At 53.2% G+C, this 15,220-nt stretch overlaps 1 protein-coding gene across 5 annotated transcripts in view; it reads right to left on the bottom strand.

Moving 5' to 3' along the window:
- The window catches only part of farp2 (FERM, RhoGEF and pleckstrin domain protein 2), a 294,261-nt gene that overhangs the window by 62,902 nt on the left and 216,139 nt on the right, over positions 1 to 15,220 (bottom strand). For all 5 annotated transcript variants that reach the window (XM_072474942.1, XM_072474943.1, XM_072474944.1 and 2 more), the window contains exons 19-21: positions 13,564 to 13,694; positions 12,377 to 12,445; positions 7,925 to 8,014 (exon numbers count right to left, since the gene is read on the bottom strand). In XM_072474942.1, the coding sequence (XP_072331043.1) occupies positions 7,925 to 8,014; positions 12,377 to 12,445; positions 13,564 to 13,694 (290 nt within the window). The remainder of the gene's footprint in view (positions 1 to 7,924; positions 8,015 to 12,376; positions 12,446 to 13,563; positions 13,695 to 15,220) is intronic.

Genomic DNA, 15,220 nt, shown 5'->3' with positions numbered 1-15,220 from the left:
GCCTACTCCCGGATAGATTTTTTGTTCTGGGCAGGGCATTGATCCCGAAAGAGGAGGGAATAGAGTATTCGGCCATAGCCATTTCAGACCACGCCCCGCACTGGGTGGAACTGGAGCTGAGAGAGGAGAGGGACCAACGCCCGCTGTGGCGGTTGGATGTGGGACTGCTGGCAGACGAGGAAGTGTGCAGGGGTGCATCGAAGGGTATCTGGAGGCCAACGACAATGGGGAGGTGCAGGTGGGAGTAGTATGGGAGGCGCTGAAGGCGGTGGTCAGGGGAGAGTTAATCTCCATCAGGGCTCATAGGGAGAAGAGAGAGGGCAGGGAAAGGGAGTGGTTAGTGGGGATCTTAAGAGTGGACAGGAGATATGCAGAGGCCCCTGATGAGGGACTACTCAGGGAGAGACGAAGTCTCCAGACGGAATTCGACCTGTTGACCACAGGGAAGGCAGAGGCGCATTGGAGGAAGGCACAGGGGGCGATGTACGAGTATGGGGAGAAGGCGAGCCGGATGCTGGCACATCAGCTCCGTAAGAAGATGGCAGCGAGGGAAATAGGTGGAGTCAAGGACGGAAAGGGAAATACGGTGCGGAGTGCGGTGAAAGTGAATGAGGCATTCAAGGCCTTCTACGAGGAGCTGTATAGGTCCCAGCCCCCAGGGGGAAAAGAGGGGATGCGACGATTCTTGGACCAGCTGAGGTTCCCGAGGGTGGAGGAGCAGGAGGTGGCTGGTTTGGGGGCGCCAATTGGGATGGAGGAGCTGGTTAAAGGACTGGGGAGCATGCAGGCAGGGAAGACCCCGGGACCGGATGGGTTCCCGGTGGAGTTCTATAGGAAGTATGTAGACCTGTTAGCCCCGTTGCTGGTAAGGACCTTCAATGAGGCAAGGGAGGGGGGGACCCTGCCCCCGACAATGTCGGAGGCGACGATCTCTTTGATCCTGAAGCAGGATAAGGACCCACTGCAATGCGGGTCGTATAGGCCGATCTCGCTCCTCAACGTAGATGCTAAGTTGCTGGCAAAAATGTTGGCTACGAGGATTGAGGACTATGTCCCGGGGGTGATTCACGAGGACGAGACGGGATTTGTAAAGGGCAGGCAGTTAAATACCAATGTGCGGAGGCTCCTAAACGTGATAATGATGCCATCGGTGGAGGGAGAGGCGGATATAGTGGCAGCTATGGACGCAGAGAAGGCCTTTGACCGAGTAGAGTGGGAGTATCTTTGGGAAGTGCTGCGGAGGTTTGGGTTTGGGGAGGGGTATATCAGTTGGGTTAAGCTCCTATATAGAGCCCCGGTGGCGAGTGTGGTTACGAATCGGCGGAGGTCGGAGTATTTTCGGCTGTATCGAGGGACGAGGCAGGGGTGCCCCATGTCCCCCCTGTTGTTTGCATTAGCAATTGAACCTTTGGCCATGGCATTAAGGGAGTCCAGGAAATGGAGGGGGGTGGTTCGAGGGGGAGAGGAGCATCGAGTGTCGCTGTACGCAGACGACCTGTTGCTGTATGTGGCGGACCCAGTGGAGGGGATGGTGGAGGTCATGCAGATCCTAAGGGAGCTTGGGGACTTCTCGGGCTACAAGCTCAATGTAGGGAAGAGTGAGCTCTTTGTGGTGCATTCGGGGGATCAGGGAAGAGGGATAGACGACCTACTGTTGAGGAGGGCGGAAAGGAGCTTTCGATACTTGGGGATCTAGGTAGCTAGGAGCTGGGGGACCCTGCACAAACTTAATTTGACGCGGCTGGTAGAGCAGATGGAAGAGGACTTTAAACGGTGGGACATGTTGCCACGCTCGCTAACGGGCAGCGTACAGTCGATTAAAATGGTGGTCCTCCCGAGGTTTCTTTTTGTATTCCAATGCCTTCCAATTGTGATCACCAAGGCCTTTTTTAAGAGGGTAGGCAGGAGCATTATGGGTTTTGTGTGGGCGAGTAAGACCCCGAGGGTAAGGAGGGGGTTCCTGGAGCGTAGTAGAGACAGAGGAGGGCTGGCGTTGCCGAATCTGGGTGGCTACTACTGGGCAGCCAACGTGGCGATGATCCGTAAGTGGGTGATGGAGGGAGAGGGGGCGGCATGGAAGAAGCTGGAGATGGTGTCCTGCAAAGGAACGAGCCTGGGGGCGCTGGTGACGGCACCGCTGCCGCTCTCGCCAACAAGGTACACCACGAGTCCGATGGTGGTGGCAACGCTAAAGATCTGGGGGCAGTGCAGAGGACACAGGGGTGTGATGGGAGCCTCGGTGTGGTCTCCGATCAGAGATAACCATCGGTTTGTCTCAGGAAGGATGGACGGGGGGTTTCAGAGCTGGCATCGGGCAGGGATTAGAAGAATGGGGGACCTGTTCATCGATGGGACGTTTGCGAGTTTAGGGGCGCTGGAGGGGAAGTTTGGACTACCCCTGGGAAATGCTTTCAGGTACATGCAAGTGAGGGCGTTTGTGAGGCGACAGGTGAGGGAATTCCCGCTGCTCCCGGCACAGGGGATTCAAGACAGGGTGATTTCGGGCGTATGGGTCGGAGAAGGCAAGGTGTCAGCGATATACCAGGAGATGAAAGAGGGGGGGGCTTTGGTAGAGGAGCTGATGGGTAAATGGGAAGAGGAGCTGGGGAAGGAGATTGAGGAGGGTCTGTGGGCTGATGCCCTAAGTAGGGTTAATTCCTCTTCCTCGTGTGCCAGGCTTAGCCTAATACAATTTAAGGTTGTTCATAGAGCGCATATGACGGGGACGAGGCTGAGCAGGTTCTTTGGGGTGGAGGACAGATGTGGGAGGTGCTCAGGAAGCCCGGCGAACCATGTCCATATGTTTTGGTCGTGCCCGGCACTGGATGGGTTCTGGAGGGGAGTTGCGAGAACTATATCCAAGGTGGTGAAAGTCCTGGTGAAAGACCAGGTCAAGCCAAGTTGGGGGCTAGCATTATTTGGAGTAGCGGACGAGCCGGGAGTGCAGGAGGCGAAAGAGGCCGGCATTCTGGCCTTTGCGTCCCTGGTAGCCCGGCGGAGGATCTTATTAGTGTGGAAAGATGCGAAGCCCCCCAGTGTGGAAGCCTGGATAAATGACATGGCAGGGTTTATCAAGTTGGAAAGGATAAAGTTTGCCTTGAGAGGGTCTGCGCAGGGGTTCTACAGGCGGTGGCAACCGTTCCTAGACTATCTCGTGGAGCGTTAGATGGAGTTCGGTCAGCAGCAGCAGCAACCCAGGGGGGGAGGGATATCTTTCTTGGGGGGGGTGGGGGGGGGGGGGGGGGGGGGGGTGAAGAGGGAGGGACGGGGAAGGAGTTTTTTTCTGGGGGGTATCTGAGCAAGAAAAGACATAAATGATCCGGAAAACTGATACGTACGGGAGGAATCCAATGTACAAAGTTCTGTATCATATTGACTTGCCATGTTTATGTCTTGCTATGCGAGCTTTCTTTTCTTTTTGTTACCGGGGGGGGGGGGGGGTTTGTTTGTATGGTTGAAAATTCTGCTTAAAAATTCTTAATAAACATATTTTAAAAAAAACAAGGAGATGTTGCGGCACCTGTGCCATGTCCTTGCAGACTTGGCACCACGTGGAGGAGGAGGATACCGCCCCTGGTGGCCAACAAGGTCACCGCAGCCCTGAATGTCAGGATCATTCCAGGACTCGAGCGGGGAATTGTGTGCCAAATCCCAGCCAACAGCCCACAAGTACATAGTACATACAGTGCAGAAGGAGACCATTCGGCCCATTGAGTCTGCACCGACCCACTTAAGCCCTCACTTCCACCCTATCCCCGTAACCCAATAACCCCATCTAACCTTTTTTGGTCACTAAGGGCAATTCAACATGGCCAATCCACCTAACCTGCACGTCTTGGACTGTGGGGGGAAACCGGAGCACCCGGAGGAAACCCACGCAGACACGGGGAGAACAGTGACCCAGCAGGGAATCGAACCTGGGACCCTGGCACTGTGAAGCCACAGTGCTAATCACTTGTGCTACCGTGCTGCCCGGGCAGGATGCTGTTTGCCCAGGCAGCTAATTATATAATCTTTGACCTGGACCAAGCCTAACACGATGCCAAGGCAGCAGGATTCTCTGTCATCGCTGGGATGTCCCAGGCCCAGGGGGCAATAGATGGCAGGCATGTCACCTTGCATGTGCCAGGGTGTGAGGGATTTCCCTACATCAAGAAAGGGATTTCACTCCCTGAATGTCCAACCTGTGAACATCCAACAGATAAAGACCATGCACGTTGTGTGCAGGCTTCCCAGGGATTGTGCCGGACAGCTACATCATGGGGAGATGTAGTCGGAGATCCCTGCCACCTTCGAGGGAGACCTGAGAGTGACCAGTTGGCTCTTGGGATATAAGGGGTACCCACTTTGGAACTGGCTAATGACACCATTACGGAGGCCAGTGACCGATGCGAAGGACCATGCGGCCATCCAGGCTGTCACTGAGTGGTGCATCGGACTGCTTAAAATGCAGTTCCGATGCCTCAACTGCTCTGGTGGTGCACTGCAGTACACCCCCAGGAGGGTCGCTCACTTTGTGGTGGTCTGCTGTGCCCTCCACAACCTGGCATAATAGCAGGGCAATGTGCTGGAGGTGGAGGACGAGGAGAAACATGCCTACACCAAGGAGGACGCAGAGGCACCGGACCAGGAGGGCTGAACGTCAAGCCCAGGGGGGACCCGCAGGAGGATGGAGGACAGGCGACATCCTCGCCCCTTCACTTAGGACGTGGCTAGGTCCGTCGTCTCAACCCCCCCCCCCTCATCTGCCTGCACCCCCCCCCCCCCCCCCTCCTTCCCACCCACCGTCCCATCACACCCATGACCCCATTCCCCACCCGGCCCGCCTCACCTTCACCCCCATCACCAGCGCGCACCCCACCCGCCTCTCCTCCTTCACCCCCAGCCCCTCCTCCCCACCCCCAAATGCCCCAATCACACTGTTCCACCCTCCCAGGGTCTGTGTTACATCACTCCAGGGTGATGGGCTTATGTCGGTACTTTCAGTGGGTCCATGTCAAAGGCAGGAGGGTGAAGGACTGTGAGCTGAGCTCTGGTGCTTCTCAATGTATGCCATAGTCTGACCCTTGTCTGTCTGCTATCTGTGCACTCACCCCATCACCTCCACGTGGTATGCCTTGGGGAGTGGGGGGTTTACTGCTGTACAATTGTGACCCCAACTGTTTCTAGCCCCAGATGGTGCCATCCCCCCTACCCACCCTTCCCCCAACAGCATTACCCCTCTCCACTCCAGTACCCTCTATGTGCTTAGCCTTCCATGCTCTACCACTATGTCTAGGTGTGTCCCATGATGCATATCAGCGGTGGGGGAAGCCTGCTATCACCGTGTCTTGTAGCATTTGATGCTCCGAGGGCCCTGGGGCCGGGATGCCCCAGCCCACTTGCCGACTGCACATGCCCTGCCATGCCACCATGTTCCGGATGCTGATTCCATGACGGATGCTTGTCCGGGTAGTGGGGATAGACACTCAGGGGTGCTGGTGGCCCGTCGCCAACCCATAGGGAGGCTCCGGTTTGGCATCGAGATCAGTAACTCCCTCCTTCTAGTCGGTGCCCATAGATCCTGGGAATCACCCCGGGATGGAGGGGCAGCTGGATTGAGCGGCGGATGCCCCTGCATCATCTGGCTCTGCCAGCCCTGACGGCTCTCCGATGTCTCCACTATGGTTTTGATGCCCTTCTGTGAGCGGGCCATGCAATCCAGTACCTCGCCAATGTCCACCTGTGTGTGGGACACAGTCCTCAGTGACTGGAACATGCTCTGGAGCGCCTCAGCGATGCCCACCTAAGACTGGGATATGCTCCACAGCGCACCGGCAAGTTCGACCCGAGATTGGGACACGTCCCTCAGCGAATGGGACGTGCTCCACAGTGTCTCGGAAAGGTCCACCTGCGTCAGGGACACATCATCCAACGACTCGGATATGCTGACGAGGCCCTCAGACATGATCGTCACTGACTGAGGAACGCCTTGGACACCTCCACTCATGCTGCTGACGTCTAGCTGCAGGTTCTCCACTGCGGTCACCACCCTAGCAGTGTTGGCCTCAGTGTCACGCATTGCAGATTACCACCTTGATTATATGAGCAACAGCCTTAATAAACCTCTCTATGTTTTGCCAGAAACCAGATTGTGGGCACCTCCATACCTTTTATCTTTGCAGCAACAAAGAAATATAAAAATATAAAATATGTTGTAATTAATGGGAGGAGCCACGTTTGTAGCAGGCAGTTTAGCTTTTCGTTTTGCTGGGAGCTTTGTGTTGAGCAGTAGCTTTTGCAAAAAGCTGTCAGGTTAACCAGTAGTCTGACACAGACAAGGAATCTATTTCCTGACAGGATCTCTCTCTCTTCAAGAAGTATTTCCAAGAAATCTCTATTCAAGTGTACAGCAAGTATCCCTGTGTTTGGCAACTTTATTTACAAGTGGCTTTTGACCTGTGATAGGTTTTGCTTGATTGGAGGGACTGGATTCACCGATTTTGAGGCTATGTGCCCATGCCGGCGTGGGAACGGTGGCGTTTTACAACAGAACAAATGGCGTAAAACGGCCACCGATCCTCCATTTGGCTGGGGACTCGCATCAAGGCAGCATGGAGCACACGGCTCTAGCTGACGATACGACCCAGAGAATTGCTGGGTCCGTGGCCGTGCATGCGCACGGCAGCGGCCTGCAGCAGCCGTGCCACGCAACATGGCACTGTCCGCTTGCGGGCCCGGCCTACAAAATAGTGACACCCCACCTTTGGCCGGCTCACGTGCTCCGGACCACCCCCCAACAGTGACCCCAGCTCCTGACAGTCCCCCCCTTCCCACGTATCAGCCATCCTCCGACTGTGGCGGTGCTGACCTGAGTTCGCAGCTGTCACAGGGAGTTCCCGACGGATGAGACCATGAGAGACCCACGCCATCGGAAACTTGGTCGGTCAAGGGCAGAGCATCGGTGGGTGGGGCTCAGGCAATGTCCTGAGGCTGTTGGTACAGCTCGCGGCCCCCAATTCGGTCGTGAACAGGGATTCTCCGGCCGATCGCCAAACTCGATTTCGGCGTCGGCGTCCGGAGAATCCCGCCCAAGGTATCTGTGTTGCCTTCTTTTGTTAATAATTGTTTAACTATTAATTGTAAGCTATTTCCTGTAATATTAATGTAGTTTAATCCTGTGTTAATAAAGTTTGTTTTAATATAACATATTGCCAGTGGAATCACTTCTGGAGCAAAGTATCCTTTCCTTACAGTCTCATGAATTAAAAAATAGTGGTTGAAGTTCTTGTCCGGTATCCTAACAAATGTTAGGGTCTGGCCCGGGATCTTAACACATGGCATTTCATGTTTCTTTCCTTCCCGCATCCCCATCATTTCCTCTAAGATTTGTTTCAAAGGTGTTGAAATTGTGGAACTGTGACATCCTGTTCTATCACTGTATCTGCAAGTGCAGGCTTTTACAACCTGCACTCAGTGTCACCTAGTCCTTTTTCTTGATTTATGTCATCTTCTATCATGTACTAGCCAATGTTGTTGGATGCCATGCACCATAAGGCACAGTAATCAACCCAGATTTCCGAATAAAACGCAGGCAGGCTCAGACATGAATATTTATAAGTTCATAAATTATAGGAGCAGAATTAGGCCATTCAGCCCATCGAGTCTGCTCCGCCATTCTATCATGGCTGATATGTTCCTCATCTGTTACCTACAATATTTAGTACAACACAGTCCAAATCTTCACAGACACAAACAATAGGTAACACAGACTGGTGGTTCCTGTGGGCAATTCCTAATAGTTCTATTTAGAAAGGACTTTTAACATTCTACATATCATACTACTTTCTAAATATTTCCATTATCCTTATAACAAAGTTGCTGAACAAGAAATTACGAGCAAAGATTAATCTAATAAAACCTCTGCAATGCTCTGTGTACTTACGATCATTCCGTACAGTGGTAGCTGCCCATGTACTTTAAATTGGTTGCTGGCCGTCACTCCTTTGCTCGTGTACAACAGCATATCAGAAAACTAGAAGAGATGACAAACTAAATGAGTCAAACAACATAGCTCACCATTTGGAAAAAAAATAACAGATCAAGTTATGAAATTGGATGATTCCATCAAACTGGGATATGCCAAACTGAACAAAGCACTCGACTGAAATATGCAATGTGCCTTAAAACATGAACAAACTGAAATGCAATATCAATGGAGAAAGCAGAGTGCAGTGGGGCATGATTGCTTTTCCAAGTGGAGGGAAGTATATAGTGCTGTTCCCCCTATCACTGCTCTTTCTGGCACATATTAAGGGGGCCGGTTTAGCTCAGTTGGCTGGACAGCTGGTCTGTGATGCAGACAGGCCAGCAGCGCAGGTTCAAATCCCATACTGGCTGAGATTTTTCATGAAGGCCTCGACTTCGCAATCCTGCCTCCTGCCTGAAGTGTGGGGATCCTCACATTAAATCACCACACTTCAGCTCTCCCCCTCAAAGGGGAAGCCTATGGTCATCCATGGCGACTTTACTTCACTAATGACCAGTACTTTGATACACAAGTGTTCAAAACTCAGAAATGCTCAGACATTAGACCTCCAGAGGACATAGGTTGGTGAAATGGGTGGACACATGGCAGATGAAATCAAACACAGAGAAATTTTGCTAAGAAGAATGAGGAGAAATAATATGAACTAAATAGCACAATTTTCCAGAGATTGGAATAACTGGAGTGTATGTACAAAATCTTTGGAGGTGGCAGAACAAGTTGAGAAAGTTGTCAAAAAAGCATATCAGTCTGTTGGTTTTATTACTGTAGTAGGGCACAAATGGAGAGAAGTTATGCCAAACTTTTATAAACCATTGGTTAGGCCTCAGCTGGAGTTTTGTTCAGTTCTGGGCACCAAGTTTTTGGAAGGACTGTTAAGGCCTTGGAGGGAGTATAGAAGAGGTCTCCTAGAATGGTACCAGGCATGAGGGGCTTAAGTTACGTGGGGAGACGAGAGAAACTGGGATTGTTCTTTTTAGAGCAGAGGTATGATGGAGGCATTCAAAATCATGAACAGCTGTGAGAGGGTATGGAAGAAGAAACTGTATCCAGTGAATCACAGAATCCCTACAGTGCAGAAGGAGGCCATTCGGACCATCAAGTCTGCACCGGCCATCTGAAAGAGCATCCTACCTGGGCCCAATGCCCAACTTGTAAAGTGATTTAGGAGCAATGTAGCACAGCCAATCCACCTAACCTGCACATCTTTGGACTTGAGGGTCAGTAACCAAACAATATAGATTTAAGCTGGTTGTCAATAACACTAGAGGCAACATGAGGGAACCTTTGAGCACCGCTCCAAACCAATCCACCGCTCCAAACCGAACCATCCAAACCGAACCATCCAAACCGACCCACCGCTCCAAACCGACCCACCGCTCCAAACCGACCCACCGCTCCAAACCGACCCACCGCTCCGAACCGAACCACCGCTCCGAACCGAACCACCGCGCCGAACCGAACCACCGCGCCGAACCGACCCACCGCTCCGAACCGAACCACCGCTCCGAACCGAACCACCGCTCCGAACCGAACCACCGCTCCGAACCGAACCACCGCTCCGAACCGAACCACCGCTCCGAACCGAACCACCGCTCCGAACCGAACCACCGCTCCGAACCGAACCATCCAAACCGAACCACCGCTCCAAACCGAACCACCGCTCCAAACCGACCCACCGCTCCAAACCGAACCACCGCTCCAAACCGAACCACCGCTCCAAACCGAACCACCGCTCCAAACCGAACCACCGCTCCAAACCGAACCACCGCTCCAAACCGAACCACCGCTCCAAACCGAACCACCGCTCCAAACCGAACCACCGCTCCAAACCGAACCACCGCTCCAAACCGAACCACCGCTCCAAACCGACCCATCCAAACCGATCCACCGCTCCAAACCGATCCACCGCTCCAAACCGAACCACCGCTTCAAACCGATCCACCGCTCCAAACCAAACCACCGCTCCAAACCAAACCACCGCTCCAAACCGAACTATCCAAACCGAACCACCGCTCCAAACCGATCCACCGCTCCAAACCGCCGCTCCAAACCGACCCACCGCTCCAAACCGAACCACCGCTCCAAGCCGAACCACCGCTTCAAACCGATCCACCGCTTCAAACCGATCCACCGCTTCAAACCGATCCACCGCTTCAAACCGATCCACCGCTCCAAACCGAACCACCGCTCCAAACCGAACCATCCAAACCGAACCACCGCTCCAAACCGACCCATCCAAACCGAACCACCGCTCCAAACCGATCCACCGCTCCAAACCGATCCACCGCTCCAAACCGATCCACCGCTCCAAACCGAACCACTGCTCCAAACCGATCCACCGCTTCAAACCGATCCACCGCTCCAAACCAAACCACCGCTCCAAACCAAACCACCGCTCCAAACCGAACTATCCAAACCGAACCACCGCTCCAAACCGATCCACCGCTCCAAACCGAACCACCGCTCCAAGCCGAACCACCGCTTCAAACCGATCCACCGCTTCAAACCGATCCACCGCTCCAAACCGAACCACCGCTCCAAACCGAACCATCCAAACCGAACCACCGCTCCAAACCGACCCATCCAAACCGAACCACCGCTCCAAACCGACCCACCGCTCCAAACCGACCCACCGCTCCAAACCGACCCACCGCTCCAAACCACCGCTCCAAACCGAACCACCGCTCCAAACCGAACCACCGCTCCAAACCGAACCACCGCTCCAAACCGACCCACCGCTCCAAACCGACCCACCGCTCCAAACCGACCCACCGCTCCAAACCGATCCACCGCTCCAAACCGACCCACCGCTCCAAACCGAACCACCGCTCCAAACCGAACCACCGCTCCAAACCGATCCACCGCTCCAAACCGAATCACCGCTCCAAACCGAACCACCGCTCCAAACCGAACCATCCAAACCGATCCACCGCTCCAAACCGAACCACCGCTCCAAACCGATCCACCGCTCCAAACCGAACCACCGCTCCAAACCGAACCATCCAAACCGACCCACCGCTCCAAACCGAACCATCCAAACCGATCCACCGCTCCATACCGAACCACCGCTACAAACCGATCCACCGCTCCAAACCGACCCACCGCTCCAAACTGACCCACCGCTCCAAACCGACCCACCGCTCCAAATCAAACCATCCAAACCGATCCACCGCTCCATACCGAACCACTGCTCCAAACCGATCCACCGCTCCAAACCGAACCACCGCTCCAAACCGATCCACCGCTCCAAACCGACCCACCGCTCCAAACCGAACCACCGCTCCAAACCGAGCCACCGCTCCAAACCGAACCATCCAAACCGATCCACCGCTCCATACCGAACCACCGCTCCAAACCGATCCACCGCTCCAAAACGAACCACCGCTCCAAAACGAACCACCGCTCCAAACCGATCGCTCCAAACCGAACCACCGCTCCAAACCGATCCACCGCTCCAAACCGAACCACCGCTCCAAACCGACCCACCGCTCCAAACCGAACCACCGCTCCAAACCGACCCACCGCTCCAAACCGATCCACCGCTCCAAACCGACCCACCGCTCCAAACCGACCCACCGCTCCAAACCGAACCACCGCTCCAAACCGACCCACCGCTCCAAACCGACCCACCGCTCCAAACCGACCCACCGCTCCAAACCGACCCACCGCTCCAAACCGAACCACCGCTCCAAACCGAACCATCCAAACCGAACCACCGCTCCAAACCGATCCACCGCTCCAAACCGATCCACCGCTCCAAACCGAGCCACCGCTCCAAACCGAGCCACCGCTCCAAACCGAACCATCCAAACCGAACCACCGCTCCAAACCGATCCACCGCTCCAAACCGATCCACCGCTCCAAACCGATCCACCGCTCCAAACCGAATCCTGTCTTCAAACAAAAACATTCTATCAAGTAAAAATATTCCATTCAAATTGGAATATGTCTTCCAAGTTGAAATATGGTTACCTTTATATATAGGAGAATAAGTGGTGAGGACAAGGTTGGGTGGAACGTACATGTTAAAAACAGACAATAAGGGATCAAGCGCATAGAAAATAATCACTACAATATACAGTGGAATTAATAACCAACTCTGCAGAGTACAGACGTGTTTCAGAAGTAAACACATACAGATGAACTGACAATGATTGATGCAATGCAAGAGTACATAATATATGTGGAAATACAAAGGGCTACGCAGAGAGGGAAACAAAGCTGTAAATACAAAGGAAGCATAGTGAGCGTTAAGGTCTTTCAGAGGGCATTTCTAAGAGGAGAATCAGTGATGAGGGACCGGCAGTTCATTATATTTACAGTTATTCAGATAGTGCCAACACTCACCAGGAAAAACATCCTCTGCTGCAGCCCTTTTTTGGTAAGTTTATAGAGACAGCCTTCCCGAATGAAATCCTGAACGTACGAGAAATAGAAGAACTGATAGTTACATTACCCAATGAGCCCATTTTCTACATGAGTGATGACTGTGAAAGGCATCATAGCTAAGCCCGATTATCACCTCCCATATAATCCAGAGATATGAACATCCAAACGGGACAGGACCCATCCGATTTCAGTCTCAACTCCTTGGTATCAACCAGATTCCCTCACCTCTAAGCTAGCCAAGAGTTCAAGTTCCACTCCAGAGACTTATCATAGAATTTACAGAGACATTAAACTTTAGAGGACAAAAGAGATCAGATGGGACTAGCGTGAAGACGAGCAAAGGCGGTGGGAGAGGGCTGCAGGTATGGGATTCGTCCTGCTGCCCTCACCCTTATTTATCCTCAATCAACATCACGAAGAACAGATTATCTGCACATTTTCATACTGCTGTTTGTGGGACCCAGTTATTTGCCAATTGCTTCTGTCGATTGTAAATGACAATAGTACACTTGAAAAAAAGCGTAACTGGCTGTGAAAGGTTTTGGGAAAATCTGAGTTTACTTGTTCTGTGGTCTAAGAGTTGAGAGAAACCAGCTCACTTGGGCCATGGGCAAGTCAATAGCAGCAACATTCAACATTGGCAGGTTTTTTTTGTTCGATTTTTGGACATGGGCGGTGCTGGCTGGGCCAGCATTTATTGCCCACCTCGGAGGGCATGGAAGAGTCAACCAGTCGTGGATCAGGACTCACATGTAGGTCAGACTGGGTAAGGATGGCAGATTTCCTTCCCTAAAGGACATTAATGAACCAGATTCGTTTTTATGACAATGGTTTCATGGTGATCTAATTCCAGATTTTTATTAAATTTGATGGTCATCTGCCCTGGTGGGATTTGAACCCAGGTCCCCAGAGCATTCCCTGGGTCTCTGGATTACTAGTCCATCGACAATACCACTACACCACCATCTCCCAGTGACAATAGAATGTTCTGTTGCACCCTGCCAGCCTCCAACAGAAGGCCATCTCATGATAGTGCAACTAGTCAAACACCAGCCAGGCAAAGAGCAAAGTTGCTTGATTTTAATGCATGCCATGAATCAGAAAGAAAAAAGGAAAGGTGAGCACTCCACATTTCCTGGACTTACCCTTCCTGGCAGAATCAAATTCTCAATGCCAATCAGGTCACGTTGCAGCTCTGTGAGCTTCTGAAAATGCTCCAGCCTGATTAAACTGCTGTGAAGCTGAGCACTCGTGTCTCTGACCTCCTTCAGGGCATCTGCACATGGAAATCAACAGTAAGATCTGTGAAACAGCCTCTAAACCCATGTCTGATGTATCACAGGAGAAGAATCCATAGAATCCCTGCAGTGAAGGAGGAGGCCATTCACAGTCCATCGAGTCTGCACTGACCCTCTGAAAGAGCATCTACCTAGGCTCACCCCCCTTAACCCCATCCCTGTAACCTCACACAATGATCATGGTCAATCCACCGAATCTGCACATCCTTGGACACCAGGGGGCAATTCAGCATTACCAATCCACCTAACAGACTGTAGCAGCCTGTGACTAAGCCCACATCTGATATATACCACAGGAATCAATAACTGACCGCAGCAGACAGTGGCTGGATAGGAGGTCTCATCAGACAGATTCAATACACTATTACACACTACACACAACTGCTAGGATTGACATTTTTCGATTAAACCAGGTTTGCCTAAGATACTGCCCATGTGCTGGATGTGGCCGGCGAAGACCTCTTAGGTAAAAGGTAAGGTAAAGTCACCATAGTCCCAGGTAACCATAGGCTGCTTCTCCCTTTGAGGGGGAGAGCTGACTGGTGGCGATTTAACCTGAGGATCACCACACCTCAGGCGAGGGACAAGGTTGAGAAGGCGGGCCTTCATGAATAACCTCAGCCAGTACAATAATTGAACCCGCGCTGCTGGCCTTGCTCTGCATCACGAACCAGCTGTCTAGCCAAGTGAGCTAAACCGGCCTCTGGAGGCAGTTTGAAAACTTCCTGTCAACCAGCTGAGTTTCAATGAAAGATTCTGCTTAGAGCTGCTCCTCTAATCACAGGCTGTTTCTCTCCCATGTTTGCTGCTGATAGACTGACTTCAATAAGGCATAGGAAATAAGGGAGAGGAAAAATCTCTGACTGGTGGAGCAGTGAAGAGTGTGCTGAAGGCTGGTGGATGAGAAAAGGAAGCTTCAGCGGGTATGGCAAGACAGGAGCATGGGGAGTCAGGTACGGCAGGTCTGGGGCCTGGGGAGTCAGGTACAGCAGGACTGGGGCCCAGGAAGTCAGGTACGGCAGGACTGGGGCCGGGGAGTCAGGTACGGCAGGACTGGGGCCTGGGGAGTCAGGTACGGCAGGACTGGGGCCGGGGGAGTCAGGTAGGGCAGGACTGGGGCCGGGGAGTCAGGTACGGTAGGACTGAGGCCCGGGGAGTCAGGTACGGCAGGACTGGGGCCGGGGGAGTCAGGTACGGCAGGACTGGGGCCGGGGGAGTCAGGTAGGGCAGGACTGGGGCCGGGGAGTCAGGTACGGTAGGACTGAGGCCCGGGGAGTCAGGTACGGCAGGACTGGGGCCGGGGAGTCAGGTACGGCAGGACTGGGGCCTGGGGAGTCAGGTACGGCAGGACTGGGGCCGGGGGAGTCAGGTAGAGCAGGACTGGGGCCGGGGAGTCAGGTACGGTAGGACTGAGGCCCGGGGAGTCAGGTACGGCAGGACTGGGGCCGGGGGAGTCAGGTACGGCAGGACTGGGGCCCGGGGAGTCAGGTACGGCAGGACTGGG

Source organism: Scyliorhinus torazame, chromosome 14, assembly GCF_047496885.1.
Source record: "Scyliorhinus torazame isolate Kashiwa2021f chromosome 14, sScyTor2.1, whole genome shotgun sequence".
Classification (NCBI taxonomy): domain Eukaryota; kingdom Metazoa; phylum Chordata; class Chondrichthyes; order Carcharhiniformes; family Scyliorhinidae; genus Scyliorhinus; species Scyliorhinus torazame.
The sequence above is the reverse complement of the archived record's forward strand: the minus strand, read 5'-3'. Positions and strand labels throughout refer to the sequence as shown.